Source organism: Muntiacus reevesi, chromosome 3 (genome assembly GCF_963930625.1).
Source record: "Muntiacus reevesi chromosome 3, mMunRee1.1, whole genome shotgun sequence".
Lineage (NCBI taxonomy): Eukaryota > Metazoa > Chordata > Mammalia > Artiodactyla > Cervidae > Muntiacus > Muntiacus reevesi.
Window position 1 is genome coordinate 9,215,559 of NC_089251.1, and position 24,523 is coordinate 9,240,081.

General features: G+C 54.2%; 1 protein-coding gene across 2 annotated transcripts in view; it reads right to left on the bottom strand.

The window, feature by feature from the left end:
- Positions 1-2,853: 2,853 nt before the first annotated feature.
- The window catches only part of MVB12B (multivesicular body subunit 12B), a 186,454-nt gene continuing 164,784 nt past the window's right edge, over positions 2,854-24,523 (bottom strand). The window contains exon 10 of one of the 2 annotated variants that reach the window (XM_065928437.1): positions 2,854-6,172. In XM_065928437.1, the coding sequence (XP_065784509.1) occupies positions 6,086-6,172 (87 nt within the window). In that variant the 3' untranslated portion in view covers positions 2,854-6,085. Of the gene's footprint in view, positions 6,173-20,024; positions 20,499-24,523 lie in introns of those variants that run through there. The other variant, XM_065928436.1, reaches the window with a different exon arrangement.

A 24,523-nucleotide genomic window follows, 5' to 3' on the forward strand; every position in this document is an offset into this window, starting at 1 on the left:
GTGAAGTTGCTTAGTTGTGTCTGACTCTTTGCGACCCCATGGATTGTAGCCACAGAATTTTCCAGGCAAGAGTGCTGGAGTGGGTTGCCATTTCCTTCTCCAGGGAATCTTCCTGACCCAGGGATCAAACCCAGGTCTCCCGCATTGCAGGCAGAGGCTTTACCTCTGAACCACCAGGAAGGATTGAGGAAGCAAGAGTAATTCAGTAGGGGGATTAGTGGCTGGTGAGGCTGGGGTGGGAGGTGGGGGCAGACCTAGAACAGTGGGTTACGGAGGCCTGGGGACTCGGATTTCATTCTCGGGGTGTGCGGGGGTGACTCATGGGGAGTGGAGGAGGACTATTGGGTCCTGGCCGTGAGGATGATGGAAGAGATGGCAAGACAGGGGAGGCGGGGGCAAGGGGAATGGTTAGGGGCCGATGCTATCATCCAGGCCAAAGGTGTTGAGGCCAGAACTTAAGAAGGAGCAGCAAGGAAAATAGGGGCTGAGTTTGAAAGCAGGTTTAGATGCGAGAACTGCCTAACTGGAAATGGGGTGATCACAGGCGGCTCCAGGTGGGGGCGTGGGTGGCTCTGGCGAGAGATGGCAGGGCTGCTCCAGAGATGGGGACGTGAGCAGAAGGTGGGCAGTGTGGAGCCTGGGGGAAGGCGGCACACTTGGCTTGGGATGTGCTTTGGTCGAGGTGAAATGTCCATGTGGAGACTCTTGCTGGGGCCGTGCGGCTGGAGATCAAGCAGACTGGCCATGACAGACCTAAGCATGAAGACCCACTGGCTCCCAGCTGCCAGGAGTGGGCAGCAGCGGGGCAGAGAGGTGAGGTTGGGCTCGGGGAGCTGGGTTTTAGCGACAAGCCAGTTAGTGCGGGGAGGAGAGACATGGCTATTGTGTGTGTGTGTGTGTGTGTGTGTGTGTGACTGTGAGTGGGGGGGGCGGGTGGAGTGGGATGGGCTAGACCATCAGCGGCACAAGACAAGGAGCTCCGTGGTGCCAGTCACTGGGCCCGCAGCGCCCAGCCTGGGGCCTGCATGTGGATATATAACATGGCTTGGACAGTTGGGCAGATGTGTGGATGGTGCTCCACCCCCCTGGTCACAGCAGTGGAGAGCTCCGCCATCACCCCGGGGAGGCGTCCCACCCCTCTGCCCACAGTCTTCCCCCCTCTGTAGCAGATGCTTCTCAACGGTCTAAACCTACACCTGTTCCAGGCACTTTGGGGTCACACAGTCCCCCTCCCACCAGGGCCAGAGCAGCCAGGAGCAGGAGGGGTCACCTGACCCAGGCAGCCAATCACAGCCTGCCCTGGGACTCTTGTCTCTGGGTCTGCTGAACTGAGAATGTGGAAACGTGGAGGGCCGTGTGAGCGTGCATGTGCCAAGTATGCTGGTGCACAGAACAGGTGAGAGGGAGGGCCAGGGTGTGAGAGAACCAGAAGCAAGCAGGTGTCAAGACAGAGGGCAGAGAGATGCCGCCTGGCTCTGGCCCCTCAGAGGCTCGGCTGCGTCCTGCTTTGGGCTCCGCGTGTCTCCGGGTCTGGCCACAAAGCCCACCTTGGTCCAGGTTGTGTGTGGACTTCAGTTTCTTGCTGCCCAGAGCCTTCTCCCAAGGCACTCCTGAGCCATGCTGGAGGCCCCCCCTAGAAACAGGTTCTGTGTCCTGGGTGTCAAAGGCCACCACTTGGAACTCCCTGGGAGACGCAGCATTGGGAGGGACCCGGCACATCCGGTGGGCGGCAACACAGAAGCAGGCCCCAAAGATAGCTCTGGCAGGTCCCTCGGTCTCCGTGCTAACTGCCCTGTGAGTGTCCTCATTCCGTCCTCCCAGGGGAGGCCGCCTAGGGCGGCATGGCCCCTTTAGACAGGTGCTATGAGCTACGTGCTCAGGAAGGGGCAGTGCTGGAATCTGAAGTCAACTCCGAACTCCATGTCGAGTGGAGTTCATGGGTTTCTCACGGAATTCTCTGGGCTATTCTCCCTCTCCCACTGTGGGAAAAAGACCTGAGGGGTGCTGGACATGCGGGCCTGGGCTGGAGGGGCTGTTACCTTTTGGGGGATTTTCATGGTTCTAGTGAGATGACAGCTAAGGGTCACCCAAGCCTGGTGTCAATAGGCCTGGAGGTGGAGATGGCTCAGACCCAGGTGTCTGGCCCCAAAATGCACAACTAAATGTGTTAGTTGCTCAGTCGTGTCTGACCCTTTTCGACCCCATGAACTGTAGCCCATCAGACTCCTCTATGGGATTTCCCAGGCAAGAACACTGGAGTGGGTTGCCATTCCCTTCTCCAGGGGATCTTTCCCGACCTCAGGGATCGAACTGCATTGCAGGCAGATTCTGAGCCACTAAGGTCACTTTATAAGCTCTGACGGTGTAACCTGACCAGTCGTGTCCCACAAGGAGCCCGTGCATGTCTGGGGCTAGCAGCCCCTCCCGGGCATTTAGGGCAGCGTCTTGCCAGCAGGTGAGCGAGGGGACAGGACTAAACCAGTGGTGCTGAAGCCGTGTGGTTGTAAGACCCCCGCTCCGGCAGCCAGACAGCCCCACCCCGGCACAGACAAGGCTCGGGGCGAGCTGGAGATGAAAGCGCCCTCTGCATTCCTTGCTGGAGACACATTAATACACATGCACTTCACATGCTTTTATGGAAACTGGCATTTTTCTCCCTCCAGGAGCATTCCTGAGGGCTGCTGCTCCTCCTGGATCCTTCTGGTTTGTCACCAGCTCATCCAAACGGGGCAAGGAAACCCACCAGCTCTTTCTAGGAGGCTGGAAGGCCAGGGTGGTGCCGGCCTGGCCAGCATCCGGAATGAACTGGAGGGACCCCGGTCTCCATGCCTCAGAGACAGCAGTGAGCCGGGAAAAGGTTAAAACAAACGTTTATTTAACAAATTATATTAAGAAGACAATCACACAGTGAAACTTCCCTTTGCCAAGTACTAGAGTCACCTCAAATAAATACACGCAGTACAACGTTGTTCCTAACCTCGCGCAGCCAGCCGCCCGCCCGGGGCCCGGATCCCGGTGGTGACAGGCCCGGCCGGCAGGGTCCAGCAGGTGAGGACGGCCAGCCGCCCCGTGGGGGGCGGGCAGCTGCGGTGGGAGAGGGCGCCCGGCCCCTCCAGGCCCCAGGGAGGTGAGCTCGGTTTTCACGCTCACCTTCAGGCCCGCCGGCCGGCTCCAGGGAGCTGCGGGCTGGGATCCCTGTGGACGGTGAGGGGCAGCCCGCAGCCCTGGGGGCTGGACCTGGCCTCGCCCCGGGCTCGGTGAGACACCATCACACCCGCAGGCCCGTTACTGGCCCGGAGGAAGGTGCCCGTGACGGGACAGAGTGGGGCCCGGGCCGCCTCTGCCGCTCGCCCGCTCTGTGCCTGCGGACACGTCTCAGCATCTTCATCTGAGACCGGCATCCGCTTCGGGGTATTGGCGTGTTTTTTTTGGGAGGGGGTGGTGGGAGCGACAGAAGGAAATGTGCTTCAAGTGCTGGCCGCGTGCCCGGCAAGGAGTAGGTGCTTCAGACGTGTTGGTCCTCGCCTCCCGCCGTCCTGACCATCCCTCTGAGGGGAGGTCGTGGCCAGAGTCAGTTTCTGGACTCGGGGGTGGTGGATAAACCTTGTTATAAATTTACAAGTGAACCTGGGGCTGGCTGCTTGCTCCTTACCGCCGTTGTGCCGTTTCCAAGGCCTGGGGAGACAGGCTTAGAATTTTGGGGGGACGGAGGAGGCGGCAGTGGGGGATGCTGTGCTCTGGGGAGTCCTTCCGGGAAGGGTGGAGGCCACTGCCCTTCATGTTTCTGAGAGAAGCCCTGCCTCCCTGCCCCTCGTGGCCAGAGGGTTCACGGAGAAAAGCACCGTCCCAGAAAGGAAGGAGGAAGAGGGGGCTCGGTTCCCGGGGAGCGAGCTTCACCTCCGCGCAGGGCGGGCGGGCACCCCGCCTCAGAAGGAAAGAGACAAGAGGTCAGGAGCCACCTAAGAGCCGCCGGGGACGCCGGCTTCTCCAACACTGTCGCTGCGTTCTCTTCAGCTGCCGTCATGGCGCCGTCCACCGTCACTTGTTAGACCCTGCGCTGAGGCTGCCCGCTGGGGGAGGCCTGGCCAGCCGGCCGAGCCCACGCCGGTCTGCCCTCTCCTGGTGGCCCTGGGCCTGCCTCACTCTGCCTGGCCTGGGGGTGGCCGGGCGCTGGTGGGGGTGCGGCTGGTGAAGGGTTGGGGGGACCCCACCATGGCCCTCTTGCTCCCTGACAGGGAATCTCACGTGACCGTCTCTGGACCTCCTCGGGCCCATGGAGCTGAAACGCTTGCTTCTCAGTGGAGGAAGGCCGCGGGTGTTACCTGGCGGGATGACCCCACGGCCGGGGTGTGAGGAGAGACAGAAGGATGGAGCCAACGTGGCCAGAGAAAGGTGAGCAGAGGGGTCGCCCCCGCTCTTGGTTTTGGACCAGCTCCACCATCCTGGCAGCAGCAGCAGACGCAGCAGCAGACGCAGGTTCTCTGGGCCCCTCGGGGCTCCCCCCACCCCCCCTGACTCCCAGGAACAACCAGCTCATTTCAGTGGGTACATCTGAGGCCAGGTCATCGGGTCGGTCCTGGGCGAGCACCCATCCCAAAGGTCTGCCCGAGGAATTTCCACCTGTGCCTCCTGGGCCCTGGAGGGTTCCAAGGAAGGCCGGCCCTGCCAGGACATCCTCAGGTCTCGGGGGCAGAGAGGAGAGGTATCAGAATGAAAAGATCAAGGGGCAGCCGCGGGAAAGGCGGAGGGTCTGGAGATGGTGGAGCTGAGGCCAGCTGAGTGAGGTATGTCTTGCCCTGGCCCCGTGTCTCAGCCAGAGGGTGCCCCTCCTGACTGCACTGCAGCCACCCCGGTGTCTTTGGAGAACTGCAGGGAGCAGAGGCACTGTCCCCAGCTGGGCAGGGCCTCTCCTGGGCTGCTTTCTTACGCCAGACACGTGTCAAAGCTCACGTCCAATGCTCCAACTATCTCGTGACCACTGCCCCCCACCTCCAAGGTGTGAGATACCAGGTTCTGGGAATTTAGGACAGAGTCCCACGGCCAGACAAGGCAGTCACCGGGGGAGGCCCGGGCCTCCAGGGAGGACAGCGGCCCCAGTGCCCAGGTGGGGAGCTGGGCTGGGCGGCCAGCACTGTGGGGAGTGATAGCACAGTCACTGGCACTCGTGGCAGAAAGGTCAGTTCTGGCTTCAGTCTGGCGACGGCATGTCCACGTCCTTGGGCACCGGCTCACAGAGCCTGTTTACCCAAGTGATGATGGTTGGGGTGCGGGGTCGGGCAGTTGGAGCTGTTGTTTGCACGTGAGCATTGCAGAGATGAGCCCTTTGTGGGGATGACGGTGAGGAGGCTGAGCACAGGGACCTGAGCACAGGCAAAGTTCACGTCCATCGCAAGCACCCAGCCACTCGGCCGCCTTGCCCGGGAGGCAAGGCCTCTCTGGGCCAGTGGCTTGGGGATGGCTGGCCCCCGTCCTCAGGGCGTCCAGTGTGTGAGCTGAGGGGTGAGGCAGGGGGTATCCACGGCGGGCAGCGAGCCAGGCCCAGGTCCACTCGGGCAGCACCGGCCGCGTGCTCCGTGTTTCCTTAGCGTCCCCGTGAAGTTCTTGGGCACTCGATGCCCCTGGTGTGAGAGACCTGTTCCAGTGGGTGATCCATCAGTGCTGGGGGGCGGCGGGTGCCCTGTGCCCGGCCACCAGCCCCTCAGGGTCTTCTGGGAGGAGGCAGTAGCTTCGTGGTGGCAGAGTCAGGAGGGCAGGGAGCCGGTGGCATCACCGGGCGGCCAGACGACTGTCCAGGGCCCTCAGATGGCTCCCGGGGAGGGGAGGGGTGGTCGGAGGACTACTGGTCATCACACAGATGCGGGAGGAGCCGCTGGTCACTACAGCACACACAGGTTAGTGGAGATTAAGGAAGCGCATCCCCGGGGTGGGGGGCGGCGTCACGTCGGGCAAGCCGATGACCGATGACCGAGGAGGCAACAGCTCAGCTGCCCAGTCTCCCAGGAGCGCCGAGCAGGGCAGTGTGGATGGGCGGCGGGAGGGGCCGGGCGGGGGGGCGCTCAGTAGTCCGGGCGCTGAGTCGTCTCCCTCAGGACTGGGGGATCTGCTGGCATCGGGTGGGGCTCGGCGGGAGCCTGGCGGCGGCACTCTGCTCCGTGCGGAAGCTGTACTCGTACTGCGGGAGGTCGGGGGGAGAGAAGCGCAGTCAGGGCAGGGGATTCCCCAGAGAACCAGCCCACTGCGGACAAGCCGGGCGGAGGCCCCGAGGACGCCGGAGGGCTGCCCTCGGCACGTGCCCACCCACCGCAGGCGTGGGCTGTGCACGTGTGTGCAGGGGGGAGGCACACCTCTGGTGCTGCGTGGTGGCTGGCTCGCTTCTGACGACTGGACCCTTGCACACCGCTCCCCCGGCGATGTGAGCCCTCAGCAGCAGCTGGCGTCCCAGGCTGTGTGCCGCGCCCTCCTGCCACCCGGCAGACGGTGGCCCCTGCTCCCGCTGCGGGAGGAGTCTCGTGGATGGGGAGGGACGGCCCTGGGCTCCACCCCAGGCCTGGCTGGGCAGGCGGGCTGCAGCCTGCAGGCTTGGGGAGCCCCCTGGGGCCTGCCGCTCTGCTCACTGCTATCTGAGCCACAGGGGAGGGGCGCCATCCACGCCCCGTGCCTTCCTCTCTGGGCTCCCGGGACCTGTTCATAGGAAGCGATGAGAGTCTGGGCCAGGGTGGGACCGGCGGAGTGGACCTGGGCCCGGCCTGCCCCGCTGCTGGCCTGAACCTGGGCTCAGTTCTCACGCTGGAGACCCAAGCCTACCCACCTGACCCGGGTCACGGAAATGACAGACTGTGGGCTCCGAGTCTGGTGGAAATTCAGAGAAGGGGGGACACCTGTGGTTCACCCTGAAGGCCAAGGGGGATTTCTACACCCGAATGTGGGGCAGGTATGCCAGGCAAGAAGAGGGGGCGCAGGTGGGGAGTGTCCGCCGGGCAGACAGGCCTGCAGGCTGCGGGACTGGGAGCAGGCCGCGAGAAGGGCCTGGACACCAAGGGGAGCAGCCACCCGGGACCCTGGGTCCTAGGAATGAGTTGCTTAGATCAGTGGGCATTAAAATAATATTTAAAAAAACTTTTCAGCACTAGAACTGCCATAAGAAAGGACTTCCTTACATAAAGCAGAGCCGAGTCCAACCACCTGGCTGAACTCAGCCTCTGCCTGAAGCTGCCCTCTCAGGGACCCAGCTGGGGGAGCCCGTGGAACCGTCCCAGCAAGGGTGGGGGGGTGAGCACTGGGTGCCCACCCAGTGAGGTGCCGCAGCTGTGGGCTCCAAATGCCCCGAGCCCCAGCGGGAGCTGCCTGCAGCTACAAGGCCCTTCCGGGGGCCGTGCAGAGCTGAGGGAGCACAGCTGAGGGGCTCTGGGGGTCACTTGGGAATGAGGGGGAGCAGAAGACTCTTCCTCCTGGGGGAAAGGGTGGGGAGAACGAGGCAGCCAGCACTGCGTCCTCGGCCACCTGCTGAGGGCGCACAGACTGACCCAGCACGGAGGGGCGGCTGGCGCGGGGTGCGGGGGCGAGGTCCGGGCGGGCCCGGCCGTCTCGGGTGAGCGGCCCCAGGGCCCAGGGGCCAGCAGTGACGGGACTCTGCTCCCCACAAGCAGAAGGGGTGGGGAGGGAAGGGCTTGACACTGCAGGGTGACCTCAGCTAGATCTTTTCGCCTCTGAACCTCAGTGAGTTCATCTCCTTTATAATAATAATTTCTTGTTATTAAGAAATAACAAGTGCGGGTGAGGATGTGGAGAAAAGAGAACCTGTGTTCACTGTAGGATTATTCACAACAGTCAAGATACAGAAACAACCTAAGTGTCCATCAATGGATGAATGGATAAAGAAAATGTGGTACATACATAGAATATTCCTCAGCCATAAAAATGAAATCTTCAATGAAACTAAAATCTGGTTCTTTGGAGTAACAAAAAAAGCAAAATGGATAAACCTTCAGCTAGAATCATCAAGGAAAAAAAAAAGGCAGAGGGTCCAAATCAATAAAATCGGAAACGAAAAAGAAGTTACAAGGGGACCCCACAGAAATACAAAGGACCATGAGCGGCCACTACAGGCAGCTCTATGCCAATAAAATCGGACAGCCTAGAAGAAAAGGACAAATTCTTAGAAAGGTACGTCTCCCAAGACTGAGTCAGGAAGAAAATCTGAACAGACCAACTATAAGCACTGAAACTGAATCTCTGATTATAAAACTCCCAACAAACAGAAGCTCAGGATCAGACGGCTTCACAGGTGAATTCTATCACACACTGAGAGAAGGGCTGATACCTGTCCTTCTCAAACTATTCCAAAATATTGCAGAAGAGGGAACACTCCCAAACGCGTTCTATGAAGCCACCATCATCCTTGTACCTAAATCAGACAAAGATACCACAAAAAAGGAAATTACAGGCTAATATCACTGATGACCATTGATGCAAAAATCCTCAACAAACTACTAGTAAACTAAATCCAACAATACATTAAAAGGATTATATACCATGATCAAGTGGGTTTATTCCAGGAAATAAATATCTTTTAAATAATGCCATTTTAAAAAAGACTGTAAATCAATGTGATACATCACATTAACAAACTGAAGAGTAAAAATCCATATGATCATCTCAATAGATGCAGAAAAAGCTTTTGACAAAATTTGATATTGATTTATGGTAAAAATTTTCCAGAAAGTGAGCATAAAGGGAACCTACTGTCAATAAAATAAAGGACATGTATGACAAACCCACGTTTATTAAAACATCATATTCAGTGGTGAAAAGCTGAAAGCATTTCCTCTAAAATCAGGAATAAGACAAGGATGTCCACTCTCGCCACTTTTATTCAACATAGTTTTGGAAGTCTGAGGCATGGTAATTAATCAGAGAATAAAAAGAAAGGGAATCCAAATTGGAAAAAAAGAAGTAAAGCTGTCACTATTTTGATGACATGATGCTGTACATACTAATAGAAAATCCTAAAGACACTAACAGAAGACTACTAGAGCTCATCAATGAATTCAGTAAAGTTGCAGGGTACAAAATTTACGTGCAGAAATCTGTTGCATTTCTATATACTAAAAATGAAATATCAGCAAGAGAAATTAAGGAAAATCCTATTTACCATTGCATCAAAAAGAATAAAATACCTAGGAATAAACCCACCTAAGGAGACAAAAGATCTGGAGTCCAAAAACTGTAAGATGCTGATGAAAAATTGAAGATGACAGATAGATGGCAAGTTACACCACATTCTTGGATTGGAAGAATCAATACTGTTGAATGATGATATTACTCAAGAAAGTCTACAGATTCAATGCAATCCCTATCAAATTGCCAATGGCATTTTTCACAGCACTAGAACAAAAAAAATTTTTAGTTTGGATGGAAACACAAAGACTCTGAATAGCCAAAACAACCTTGAGAAAGAAAAATGAAGCTGGAGGAATCAGACTCCTTGACTTCAGGCTACACCACAAAGCTACAGTAATTAAAACAGTATGGTGCTGGCATAAAAACAGAAATACAGATCAATGGAACAGGATAGGAAGCCTAGAAACAAACCCATACAATTATGGTCAATTAATCAACAACAAAGGAAAAAAGAACATACAATAGAGAAAAGACAGTCTCTTCAATAAGTGGTGCTGGGAAAACTGGACAGCTACATGTAAAAGAATACAATTAGAACATTCTCTAACATCATTGACAAAAAATAAACTCAAAGTGGATTAAAGACCTAAATGTGAACACAAGATACTATAAAACTCTGAGAGGAAAACATAGGCAGAACACTCTTTGACATAAATCATACCAATCTCTTTTTGGATCTGTCTCCTAGAGGAATGGAAATAAAAACCAACCAACCAACAAACAAAAAACAAATGGGACCTAATTAAACTCAAAAGCGTTTGCACAGCAAAGGAAACCACAAACCACCTATTGAATTGGAGAAGATATTTGTACATGATGTGACCAGCAAGGTATTAATCTCCAAAATATATTAACACTAACAGCTCATACAGCTCAATATAAAAAACAAGAGGCCCAGTCAAAAAACGGGCAGAAGATCTAAATAGACATTCCTCTAAAGACGACAAACAGGTGGCCAAAAGGCACAGAGAAAGATGCTCGACACTGCTAATACAGAAATGCAGATCAAAATTACAATGAGGTATCGCCTCACACTGGTCAGAATGACCATCATCAAAAAGTCTATAAATAATAAATGCTGGAGAGGGTGTGGAGGAAATGGAACTCTCCTACAGCGTTGGTGGGAATGTAAATTGGTGCAGCCATTATGGAGAACATAATGAAGGGTCCTTAAAAAACTAAGAACAGGGTTACCATATGATCCTGCAAGCGCACTCCTGGGTATATATCCGGAGAAAATTATCATTTGAAACAATACACGCACCACCCCAGTGTCCACTGCAGCACTCTTTATAATAACCAGGACGTGGAAACAACCTAAATGTCCATCAACAGAGGAGTGAATAAAGAAAATGTGGTGTGTATATATATATATACACACACACACATATATATATATGGGCTTACCTGGTGGCTCAGATGGTAAAGAATCTGTCTACAAATGCAGGAGACCTGGGTTCGACCCCTGGGTTGGGAAGATCCCCTGGAGAAGGGAATGGCAACCCACTCCAGTAACTTTGCCTATATATACACAACGGAATGCTACTCAACTATAAAAAGAAATAATGCCATCTGCAGCAACATGGATGGATCTAGAGATTATCATACTAAATGAAATAAATCAGACAAAAACAAACATCATGAATATCACTTATATGTAGAATCTAAAAGAAGGGATACAAATGAACTTAGTATACAGAACAGAAATAGACCCACAGACAGAAAAGAAACATGTGGTAGGGGAAGCAGGGGGTGGGGATAAATTAGGAGTCGGGGATTGACAAACATACACTACTATATATAAAATAACCAGCAAGACCTACTGTATAGCACAGAGAACTATACTCAAGATTTTATAATAACCTATAAGGGAAAAGAATCTGAGAAAGGGCATATATATGTGTGTGTGTGTCTGTGTAAAAAACTGAATTGCTTTGTTGCACACCTGAAACTAACACAACATTGTAAATCAACTATACTTAGTACAAAAACTTACATAATAAAAAAAAGCATGAAATCTTGTCATTTGTAACAACATGGATGGATCTTGAGGGCATCGTGCTAAATGAAGTCAGTCAGTCAGAGAAAGACAAACACCCTGTGATCTCAATTATATGAGGAACCCAGAATATAACAGCAAGACCAAGCTTACTGGACAGAACAGACGCCAGAGGCGGGGTGGGTGAAGTGGGTGCAGGGGTGAAAAGGCCCAGACTTCCAGTTACGGAGTGGTTAAGTCCTGCGGATACAGCATGGTGAACACAGATATCAATACTGCAATGCATATTTTGATGGTTGCTAAATTTTAAAAATTCTCATCAGAAGAAAACAGTTGTTACTGTGTAAGATAAAAGGTGGTAACTATATTATGATAATTGTTTGCAGTATATACAAATATCAAAACATATTGTACACCTGAAGCTAGTATGCCATTTATACTTCAATAAAGAAGGTGGGGGTGACCATCCCTACTCCCGGGGCCCTCTTTGATGGTGGGATGAGGTGCGGCAGGTTAAGGGCCCACCCGCCCCGGCACCAGGCAAACACTCACTGTACATTTGTTGGCTATGTAAGGGAAGACATCAGTGCGGCCCCACTTTCCCGCTAATGACCTGGGCTCCGGCCATGGTCTGGGCGCTCCAGCTGCAGGAAGCTGGAGCGGTACAGCCTCGGACCAGGAGGACTTTGGGCAAAGTTTGGGACAATGGCGCCACCTGGTGGCTGCTCAGGAGCATCACAGCACGAAACAAACCGCCTCCCACCTGTGCTGGGCTCTGGGTCAGGAGCCCTACAGAGGGGCAGGGGATGGACGCCGGCACTCCGGTGCTTTTAACCCAAATGGGCAATACAGGAAGAGAGAAGCCTGGGGGAGAGAACATGAGGGCGTTTCTGCCAGTGGCCAAGGGTGGCCCCTGAGGAGTACTTGGGGGTGCCGCCTGCCCAGCTGGAGAGACGTGGATGAACCAGGAATGAAGGGATGGAAGTGGGAGCCCTTGGAAGAGGGGCATCTGGAGTTACAGCGCGGAGATGTTTGGAGGAAAGCGTGAGGGTCAGAAGACAAAGAGGGTGGGCCTGGCGCTTGGGGCCAGGAAGGCAGGACACCAGCCCTGGCAGTGGACCCAGGGTCCGGGAGGAGCGTGCGGGGACCCGGGGGCAGCAGTTGGCCTGAGCTGCACTGGCTGGGGCGGGGGACAGGGTCACTGAAAGCACGTGCTGACCTCAGCAGGGGCGGTGCTGGGTGGGCCAAGGCTCCAGGGCGGTGCCGACGTGGATAGCAGAGTGCGGTCACTCCTCAGGGGTGGACAGCGGGTGGCACCCAGCTGGAAGCAGCAGGCTGCTCAGCCTTTAGCACACACAGGTCCTGCCTCAGTTGGTCCGGCGGGTGGGCCAACTCCCCAGTGACCCGAGGCTGCGGGTCGGTTCTGTGGCCCCACCAGTGGGACGCGGGAGTGGACAGGAGGGAAAGAGAGGAAGGGCCAGAGACTTCAGGGCTGAAGGGGGCGCTGAGGAGGGAACGGGGGGTGTGGGGGGTGTGGGGAGGAGGCTGGTGATGGTGGGGGCCTTCACTTGGGCTGCTCTGAGGCCTTGCCTGGGGTACAGCCGAGGTGAGGCACTTAGGAGGGGGAGCCAGCCCAGTTCCAGCCCGCTGGAGTGGCACCACCAGCTGTGGTCCCTCCACTCTCCAGCGCCTGCTGTGCCCGGCTCCCAGGTGCCAGGAGCGCTCAGGGCAGGGAAGCCGCCTAGTTTGCTGGGGGCCGACCGGCCACTGAGGGTGCGTGAAAGGGGATGGAGGCACGGGCCCCCAGATGTCCGCAGCCAGGGGCCCGGGGGCCAGGCCCAGAGACCTGGATGCTGCCAGGGGTAGGCCCCGAAAGGGTACTTTCTGAGGGCATGGGGCGGTGGGGACAAGGTGGGGCCGGCGGGCTGGGGTGGAAGTGCCTTGGTGGGGGCGGGGGGGTCGGGAGGCCGGTCTTCGTGGCCAGGAAGGGACAGGGTCCCTGGGTGGCGGGGGGCAGGGGTCCCTGGGTGGCGGGGGGGCGGGCTGGTGGTGCAGAAGGGCCTTCAGAAAGGATGAACTAAATTCCTGTTTCTTTCACTCTCTGGGGCGAGGGGGTGTGAGCATGTGTTGGGGGGAAATCAGGGGTACACAGCTGCCTTCTCCTGACTCAGGGCCGAGTATGCCACCGCCTTCTGCCCCCAGAGCGAGCCAGGGACCTGCTGCACCGCCTGCACCCCACCCCCACCGCCGCCCCGCCCCTGCCCTTGAGATTTTTCCCTTTTTAGGTCATCTTGGCTGGAGAAAAGCACCGCTCCCCCACCTCTTGTTTTCTCTTAACTCCCCAAATGAAATTTCAACATATGTCCCCCTGCCATAATCCCCCTTAGGCCGCGGATAACCCTTCCCACAGACGCTGTCCCCTGCCCAGGACGGGCGGGCCCCGAGTGTTTGCCCAAGAGACTAGGCCGCTTCTGGAAGCCCTTTCGCTCCCTTGGGCAAACAGTGAGTACCTTTGAAGGTGGATTTGGGCCCGGATCTGTTTACTCAAGACATTAAGTCTCCTGCATAAGGAGGGCCTGCACTCGCGCACAAACAGCAAATCCTTTTTGAATTAAAAAAATTTTTCAATTAAAAAGCATTTTGGTTCACAGAGCTGAGACCCCCGCGGAGCAGCGCCCCGGCCACAGCGCCCTCTGGTGGACACGGGCCATCATGACAACTCTTAAGCCGTGGTGCTCAATTTCCAGGTTCCAAGAGTTTTTGTCACAGTGAGGCTGACATCCTGGCCTTGGGAGGCCACACCGTGGAGGCAAAGGCACTCTAGCCTCAGCCTTGAGGCAGAAAGGGACGGGGAAGGGGGAGCAAGCCCACATTCACTCACGGAGACGTGAGCATCACCCGAGACAACTGGTGTGAAAGTGCCTTTAAAGTGAAAACCCAGTCCTCCATCAGAGTCAAGGGTTGTATCAGAGAGACAAGGGTTTGAACCTGGGCCCTGCCTGGCAGCGGGCAGGGTGAGGGTGGTTCTGGTTTAACCGGCGGGTGGGGCAGGCATCAGTGCTTTTTTAAAAGCACTAAAGTGATGTCAATGGTTAGGCAGGCAGAGAACCACTACCTGGGACCTTTTACTAAATAAAATGGACAGCAGAGGAGTAAGGCAAGCATGTACCCTCCCCGCTTCCCTCCCTGGGTCTCGTAACCATCACATCGACGAGAGGCCGGACGAGAAACGGCAGTGAGGGGCTGTTTTAGAACCTGAATTTTGAGACATGGGAGCTGAGGCTCAGGGGAGGATCAGACCACAAGGGCCCCAGGGGCTGGACGAGGCCCTGAGGGTGCCAGGGGCAGGGACCCGGTCTCAGGACAGGGGTCTGTACTCACCACTTACACGGGTGGGCTTCTGAGATGGGGGGGAGGTGGGGTCACAGAAGGGCCTGGAAGGATGGTGGCAGGGGCAGGCCTTCCTCGGGGGCCTGGCCGGGTGAAGACAGGCTGGGGGAGTGAAGGAACAAGACGCCGGCCAACGCCAAGTCTGGTTTGGGGCTGGAGCCGCAGTCGTGAGGGTCCCCCGGGCACGTGGCAGCGGGTGAGTTCTGAGCAGTGACCTCACCGTCCCCCAGCCGGCCTCTCCTGGAGCCTGTCCTGGCACCTGCCCAGCCCGCGGGCCAGGCCGTGACACCGGCCGTGCTCGATGCCTGGCTCAGATCCTCGGGGAATTCCAGCTCTGGAAGCTTCCTCTCCTTACACGAGGGCTCATGTCCTCCCATGTCCTCTTTCCAGAAGCCTGGTTGTTGGATCTCGCCCCCCTCCCCAGGGGAGGGAAGGGGCAGGTGCCCCTGTAAGCAGTGGGCGCTGAGGGCCCCCACGGCCCACGACGCAGGCCTCCGTGTGCTGGGAGGGCCTGTCCAGCAGATGTGAATACGCGTCCAACTCCTTCGAGCTGCGGAAAGGGCCAGGGAGGCCCAGAGGCCCAGGGACGAGTCCGGGTCTCCCCATTTCCCAAGGAGTCTCGTTTCACACTTGGATTACGGTCCCAGAGAGACATCTGAAAGCCTGGGTGAAAGGGGGAGGCCCCGGGCTGAGAAGCCCGCAGAAGGGCTCTAAAAGGGCTCCGGGAAGGGACTGTCACATGCAGACTGGGGCTCAGGGGACGTGGGGCAGCCAGGACGGGCCCCCTCAGACCTGGAGGGGGGTCCTAGAATATCCCAGAGCTGGGGAGTGCCTTGTTCACCCCTCAGTTGCTGAGAGTCCACAGCTGGGCCTGGAGGTCAGGGCTCCTGGATTACAGCCCACGAGCCCCGTAGTCACTAGCAAGGGGACGGGAGGGGCAGGAGCTGCCGGGTCCCCAGTCAGGGTCCGGGACAGAATCCTCTCTGCCAGTGAGGCTGGTACCACTGCTCCTCCGATGACAGGTGACTGGCCTGAGTGAGGCCACAGGGTTGGGAAGCAGGCGGGTCCCACAAGAAGCCCACAGCAGGGTCGGCGTGAACCTTCTGGGAAGCCTCTTCTGTGTTCCCTTCAGGTTCCCCCGTGCTAACCCGCAAACAGCAACCCCCGAGTCAGAAACCCGGAGCCCCACCCAGTCCTGCTGCTTGGTCTCACTCTAAATGAGGGGCTAGAAAAGCACCCCTCTGAGATGCCCCTGCTCCGGGAGCAGGGACCACATCTGTCTGAGCACCAAGCCCGGCGTGGCTGCAAGGTGACTAAGACCACGTGCAGAGTCAGCCCCTATGTCTTCTGACTCCGCGGCACCCCCCCTTCCCTTTCCTGCTCCAGGTCTGGGACTCCGGGAGGGGATGGCGGCACCCACTTCTCCCTACACGGCCTGCTGTCCTGGGCTCAGTGCTGGGACAGCCCCTCACTCAGGGCAGGGCACCCTCGCTCAGGAGCATCTCCACCTAGGATCCGATGGAGCATAGAGTGGAGAAGTGCCTCCTATGTTCCCACCCAGGGCGGAGCCCCAGTCCCAGAAGTGAGGTGTGGAAGCGTCCTGCACAGACCTGTCCTCACGCATGGCTTCGCAGATCCCACCCCCCACCCCGCCTTCCTCCAAGCACCATACCTTGGTGCCTTTGGGAAGGCTACTCCCCTGGGACATTTGTCCTCCTCCGGGGACGATTAATTACTGGCCTCCAGGGCCCCACATCACTGTCCATTTCCTCCTTAAGTGCAAAGTCAGGGTGGGGGCTCAGCCATTTCTGTAGCTCCAGAGCCTGGTAGAGGCTGTGGCCCAGAAGAGATGAATGAATGAATGAAAGATGGATGGATGGACAGACGGTATAGGATGTGAGAGGTGAGTGGGTGGATGGATGAGTAGATGGATAGACAAAGGGATGGAAGGATGAGTGAGGGGGCAGCTCAATGCAGAGCAGACAGCTAGCTTAGGGACTCAATTCTCAGACAATGGGGAGGTCATCTGGGTTCTCAGTCTTTCGTGGAAGCAGTGGTGTGTCGGTCCAGCCTTGGGTCCTCTGAATTCCCATGGCCTCTGAGCTGATGATGTGATGGCCCCTTTCCTGGGGTGTTTAACTCATGAGCTGATCCCAGGGTTCACCCACATGGCCACCACCGCCCCCCACCCCGGCCGTGAATGGTGAAGGTATAAGTATAGATGTGATCTGTGTTTGTATCTTCATGCTCAGACATGTGCAAGCTGGAGGTTCACGTGCTGCTGGCCTGTGTGGTGTTTTAAAATAGTCATAAATGTGGAAAAATTGAGAGACGGCATAAAATGCCAACATTTTCCAGATTTTATGAAAAAAAAAAGGGGTGGGGGAGCTATGGCAACTCTGTACCTTGACTCTCACACCTCGACCATGAGCCTCACACAGGTGAATGGAGGCTGCCTCCTTTAGAGACACACGGGTTTTCCAATTTGCCGCAGTCGCCACCACTCCCTATAAATCACCCAACCAGAATGTTCTGCCGTTTTATCACCGTGACTGCATTTTGTGTGGACTGATGGGGACAGGGTAAGCAAGAAATATTTCTTGTACCCATGATGCTGAAAAGTAGGAAAACGAAACACAGACTGAGAAGGCCAGGCATTTTAAGGAGAATGGGGGAATGCACAATCTACGGTGGGACTTAGATCTCTGCGTGAGTATTAACGAGCTCTGCTTCTCCAGGCCCCTCCTGTGCTTCGGGGCTGGGGGCCTGGCGGGCACCTGTGTGTCAACCAGTGTCATCTGCGTGAGGCTCTGGGCAGGGCTGGGGGCGACAGATACCTTTGTGGCAGAAGAAACACCTGTTCTGTGTCAACAAACAGCCACGGGGCTAGCCCCCTCAGTGAATCAGCAATTCAGAATTCATCTAAATATCAACTAAAAAATGGGTATTTGTATTTTCCCTCTCCCAGGTTATTTGTGGAAAATATTTGGAACGATGCTGCTTTCTGACACTGATTTCTGAGTGAAAGAGAAGCTGTGTGATCACTACAGGAAGATGCCCTCCCCATCCCTCATCTTTATGCTCATTTTTTACCTACATGTCAGGCAACCTTCTAAGAGTTCAGTTTGGGGGGGGTGTTACTATTTTTGGGGGGATATTAACTATTTTTTGGCCACGTTGTGCAGCATGTGGGATCTTATTTCCCTGACCAGGGATCAAACTCGTGCCGCCCTGCAGTGGAAGCACAGAGTCTTAACCATTGGGCTGCCAGGGAAGTCCCTGGGGTGTAGGGGGTATTACATTAAAACTTGGGGGATGAGCGTTCCCCAAACCATAAGGAAAGGACAGAAAAGCCCTTTTAGGATGGACTTTCAAAAGATCAAATAATTCACCTTGACCTCTATTCTGCATGAGCCAGGTGTAACTCATGACGGTATCCAGGGCAGGTAATTCTGTCAAACACTGGCTCTGCCGCAGGTTCATTTCCAAGGGCTCAGCCTGGCTCCCTCATCTGTGTGATGAATGCCCTGGGCTGCTGTGGGAGCAACCTGGAGACCCGGGCGGAGGCTGCCGCTTGGATAGAAGTGGCAGATAGAACTGCTGCTGGTAGAACCAGAGAGGGTGGAGGGGGGAGGGGACTCAGACTCTCAAAATTAGGAACTCTATTAATATAATCTACCATATTAATATGCCCGCAGAGAAAAAAATATGATCATCTCAATGGATGATTAAAAGACATTTATCAAAAGCTACCATCCAATCCTGATAAAAACACTTAGGAAAATAGAAATAGATGGCTAATTCTTTAACATGATAAAAAAAAAAAAAATGATGCCTATATATAGCAAGCCAAAATGCAGCATTATGGGTGAGTATCTAAACTAGAAACTTCAGTTCAGACAAGGAGGCCCAGTGACCTGATGGTTCTGGCCGCAATGCTGGCTGAAGTTTCAGGAAGGGGGCAGGAGGTGGCAGTGTTGGCATTTGCAGACGACATTAACGCCGGCCTGCATAACCAAAGAAAAGGAACTGAAAATCAACAGCAGTAGAAGTCAGTGAGAGAGCCAGCCCCTAAAATAAAATACAAATGTCAACGGCTCCTTGATACAAAAAATGACAGGAAATATAATGGGAAAAAAGAGCCTACTCATGAGAACCACAAAAACACCAAACACTTAGCAATAACCTACAAAGAAGTGTGCAGACTCTCTGCAAAAAAACACCTTTCTACCCTGCTGAGCGACAGACACAAAGCCCCAGGTGGAGACTCTTCACTGAACGTCCCTCTATTAACCTACATGCTCAGTGCAGTTACAATAAACATCTAGAGTGGAGTTTCTCCCCCTGAAAAGAGTCTAAAGTTCAGCTGGAAAAATAATCACGTGACTATAATTAGAAAAATCTGGGGTGGGGGGAAGCTTATTATAAAGCTATCAGAATCAAAGCAGTGTGGTAATCATACAAAAAGAACAGAGATGAGAGTCAAGAAAAACATCCAGTTATTCACTTACAGATGGAACTATACAATAAGAGTAACACTTAAAACTACTGAAGAAAGTAAACAATGATAAGAAAACTGGTTAACGATTTAGGATAAAACAAAGCTGGTTCTAGTCTTTACCTTCTAATAAACTTCAGATGGATCAAGTATCTGAAAACTATTTAATACTGTAAGATATTAAAACACAAAAGGGTATGAGAAAAATAGGAGTGAATATTTTTTATAATCTTAAGTACAACATGAAGCCAAAAACAAAACATTAAAACAAAGTCAAAATTGCCCATGAAAAATTAAGAACTATTGTATAGCAAAACACATCTTTAAACAAGGTGAAAAGCCACTGGTTAAAGTGTGTGTGTTTGAACATAGGACAGAAAGAAGGTTGTTACAAAGAACATAAAAAACTCAAAAATGAATGAAAAAACTAAATAAGCCAATAGAAAAAACTGGGCAAAGGGCACACACAGAAGAGATTCACAAAAGAAGTACAAATGACTGCTAAATATATGAAAAGATGTCCACCTGTAAATACCAGTGATGCTTATAGTGAGGGTGTGGGAAATAAGTACCCCCCTCACACACCACAGGATGGGGGGGGGCAGGGGGGTTTAAAAGGGCACTCTCTTTTTGGAAAGCAAAATGGTAATACCATGCATTCTTCTCAAGAAAGACCCAGGGGAGCAAAGACATGTACAAGGGAATATACTGCAGCAGTGTAACAGTGAATAATTGGAAACTCAAGAGTCAATCAATAGTGGATTGCTTAAATAAATTATGACACAATCATAAAAGGGAACCACATGTAGTCATTAAAAAGAATGGGGCAGATCTGTGTGCGATGACATAGAAGGTTGTGCAAGATGTACTGGTTGGTGCGAAAGATACAGGAGCGTCACGTCCAGTATTGAACACCCGTGATGCTTGTTTGACCTGTGCATGTCTCTCTGTCCCAGGAGTGGACCATGGCGAACTCTCATCTTTTTTCATGTTTCTGTTGTGTTTGCATTTTAAAAAATAGGTATGACCTTTGCACTTGGAAAGAAAACACTGAATGTTAAAAAATTGATTCTGATTGGCAGGGTAGATACTGAAGATGATAAACTGCCCACAATGGCTGCCACACTTTATGGGGCGAGAACTAGTCTTGTCTGTGGCACCAAACAGTGGTTCCCAAGCTGTGGTCAGACTCCTGAAGAGTCCATGATATGCAGGTCCCCAAGCAACTTCCATTTCAAACTGGAAAAGACCCTGATTCTGGGAAAGATTGAAGGCAAAAGGAGAAGAGGGTGGCAGAAAACGAGATGGTTGGATGGCATCACCGATTCAACGGACGTGAATTTGGGCAAGCTCCGGGAGATGGTGAGGGACAGAGAGGCGAGGCGTTGCTGTGGTCCATGCGGTTGCAAAGAGTTGGACTCGAGTTAGCGTCTGAAAAACAACAACCCTTCTTTTATGCCTCTGGAATGGTTATCTATTGAACCAATTCATTAGGTTCCTTTGTTTTTGGCTGAAATGATCTCAGCTTAGTGGGACAGCTCTGTAAGAATTCAGTGGCATGACTGAACAAGGCCTGGGTCTCAGAAAACAATATTAAAAAAGGGGAGAACAACAGATAAGAAAGGTTAACGTCTACCTAATTAGCTAACTTTTATTTAATAAATGAAGTAGGCCAATTTCTTTCCCCAAACATATCAGCTTCCTGGCTGAAAAAGAAAAAAAAAAGAAGATGCTGGGGGATGAAAACGTTGAAATCTCACAGATAAAGGACACCTTATTTCCTGTTGCAGTTTGAGACCTGACCACTAGATGGTGCAAAGTGATCACGCATTTTGTGACATCGCCCTCTGCAAAATTCTTCTTCTAACATTAATATGCACAATGAAAGCTTTCCAAAAGTAGGAAGAATGAACAATTGCGCTGGGATATGAACATTTTGCTTTTATAAAATTGGGACTCTGCCATTTCATTACTGATACAAAAATCTTCTGCCTCCCTTTCTCCCCGCACATGCAGCTCCCAAATCCATTCTAATATATATTGGAAGTGCGTGCAGAAGTCCATGCAAAGTGGACGTCCACAAGTTGGTTCCAAAAATTCTTTTTACCTCGCGATGCCAAATGTGTTTCCATTAATTTCACCTCAATGTCGTGACGTAAATGTGAGTGGAATTGGCCCCAAGCTAAATAAGCAATAAGCCCCATTTTTCAACACACAAACACATAAAGATGTCAGCTCAAACTGTTTACTAATTAACACTTAAAAAGACACAAATTAGATATGCGTGGCTAAGAGCAATTATAATCAAGACGAATTTCTCCAGTCATTTGGGAACTGAAAAAAAAAAAAAAAGCCTAATTGCTGGAACCAATGTTTTAAAAACTGAAATTGCGCCAGTTAGCAAATATGTTCATTTAAGGAACATTCCACGTGACTACACTCTGGAGGACTGACTACAAAGATGAGAACAAGGAAAATATTTAGGTATAAAATTAAAATTTTAAGCTCCTTTGGATTTATAACTTCTTCATTAAATACGTCTGCAAACAGCAGCCCATAAAAACCTGTAGCCATTAAGTGGTTAAGTGGACTGCCTCCCTTGTCAATTTTAAGGGAGTGATTAATATCAGATCGTCCCTTTATTAATTAGACTCTCCCTTGTCTTTCAGCCTTAAAGTCAAGTGAAAATGGAGGCCGTCTGCTCCACCAGGGAGTGTGCAGGGCTAATGATGATGCTCCTCACCACGTTTCTGAGTGGGGTGCCCACTGAAGGGGGGTGAACGCGGTGGTCTTTTCCACAGGAGGGCGGCAGCCACAGTGGGGAACGGCTTTGTGTATGGGGCTGGGAGGCTCTTGGGTTGCCCTTTCAGTCACAGGAACGCTTGGCTCCTATTTTTAAGAGGTTTGCAGTGTTGTGCACAGGGCATGGAATCTGTGGTCGAGGCCACTGTCTCTGGGCCACAAGGGACAGGGCGGTGGGTGAGGGAGGTGGGGCTGGGGCGGGGGGGAGGATGAACAGGCTACGGGAGAGGCAAGGAGACCGGGGAATCGCTGCCGAACTGAGGAGCTGGGGAGCTCCCGGGCTGGCTGCGAGGGGGCATCCATCAGAGGGAGGGATGGGGCGCCTGCTTACAAGGGAAATAAAGAGCGGCAGAGACAGAGAATATTTATATGCCCATCTCCTGGCGCTGAGAGAAGACGCTTCATCACCGGCTCGGCTGCGAAATTACACTTTTCCCGACTCTTGAACGGAGAAAACCTTTTGTCTGAGCAACAGGGAGGACGACAAGGGCTTCTCACTGGATGCAGCCCTCCGGGGACCCCCGCCGCCCTCCGACAGAGCCCAATGACTGCTGCCTGGGGCACGGGGGCCAGGTCAGGGCCAGGAGTCCCTGCAACGCCCTCGCCCCCCGCACATCCCGACAGCTGCCGCTGGCTGCTCCCTGGTCACCTCCTGTGGCCCAGAGCGGGTGAGCAAAAGCACGCCCTCCTGCCTTGGGGGTAATTTACCTGGCAAAGCCCCTGCCCCGAGCCGAGGGCGGACGTGGACAGCACAGGATGTGGCTGCTGCAGCCTGGAGAGTGACAGCCTTCAAAGTGGGAACTGGTTTACTCACCTCGGCTTCGTTCACTTCAACAGCCCACACCACCCGCGAGCGCCTGAAGTACTTCCCCCCAAACGTGGCGGGTGGCACGGCCACTGACTCCAATTGTGACCTTCCTTGGGGGCCACTCATGAAATGCAGCCTGGTGTCACCACGCCTGCGGGGGCCTCCTGTGGGGGCCTGCACGCCACCCCGAGGATGGGGAGGCCAGGCATGGGTGGCGGATTTGGCATGTGACCTGGGCAGGGGGGCCGGACTCGAAAGCTGTGTCCCTCCACTACGCTGTGTCTCCTCCACGGTCTGCACAGTCCACAAACATCGGTGTCTACACACCACGCGGCGGAGGGCTCTGGGCCACACTGCCAGCGAGCCTCGTGCCACCTTCCTGCTGGTGGGGTCAGGTGGCAGCCTCTCCTTGAGGTGGTCAGATTCTGGGGTTAGGGGGTGCACTGCCACCCACTGCGGGGGGGGCTGACACCCAGTCTCCCTGCACTTGTCACTCCTGGGTGTGGCGGGCTGGGGTCCGGTGGGTCCCTGCTCTGGGTGGGGGGGCACCTGTGGACAGGTGTCCTCTCTGGCCCCGAATCACCAAGTTCAAGACCGACAGAGCGATGGGGCTGGTTCAGGGAGTGACTTGTCCCTGAGGCCAAATGGCGGTGACAGAGCAGCCCCCAGGCAGGGCAGGGTGGGTGACGGGAAAGCTGGAGGGGAGCGAGCAAGCCCAGGCCACCCTTGGACGGCTGCCTCGGGGCGCGCACTCCCACTTCTTCTATAGCCGGGACCGCCCGGGTCCACGTTTCTGCTGTGAGCCGGGTGATGCCACCTCCCCCCGGGGGCATGGAGGGATAGGGGAGGGGAGAGCCTGCCCCTCACAAAGCAGCCCCCACAGACGCCAGGCTCTCCCTGCTGCTGGCGAATCCCGGGCGAGATCTGGGGCCAGGGGGGCGGGTGGGGGGGGGTGTTCAGGATGGGCAAGGGGACAGTGTAGGTCATGATCACCCTGAACCCAAATGCAGTCTCCTGACTTCTTGGGGGAGGGCACTCGGCTAGATGCTGTAAACAAGAGCAAACAAGCCCCCAGGATCCTCCCCAAGCAATGCCCCTTGCCCCCGAGGGACAGCCAGACCGGGCGTGCGGGAAAAGAGGCAAGATCACCCTGAGCAAGGGGCCCCCCAGGCGCTCAGGGCCAGCCCATGGAGCCCTAGGGCGGGGCCAGGGGGTCAGGGGGCCGTGGGCTCAGCGCCTCCTCCATCTCCAGCTCCAGGAGCTATGCTGAGTTCAGAGGCTGAGAGGGGCAAATTTCCAGTTTATTTATGGAGAACACTTGCTGACGTTGTTGCGGAAGGAGTGTGTGAATGTCAACATGCTAATAATCACCATTACATGCACGCGGATGGCTGGTGGAAGTAACTCCTAAATCCTCAGATTAAAGGAAAACCCCCACGGCATCCCTGACGGTGGGGATGTCTGTGATGGTTTCCTAGCCTATTGAGCATGTCTAACCTCTCCCCATCTCCCTACATTTTCTCTAACTCCACTTTAAACTCCTTCAACAAGAGAACACAGACATATGCTTTTAACCCATCACTGAAAACAAGGAAGGAAGCCGGGTGTGGTCCACCGGCTCTCTCTGCTCTGCCGCAGCCAGAGGGCAGTGCGTCAGACTGCAATGCGGCGGACTAGCACCAACTCGCCCCGCTTCCTATGGACCAGGGGGATGGTGGTGACAGTGACCACGACACGACTGGACTTGCCTGGTGGTCCGCCTTCCAATGCAGGGGCCATGGGTTCGATCCCTGGTCCTGAAGGGTTCCACGTGCCTCAGGGCAGCTAAGCCTGTGTGCCGCAACTA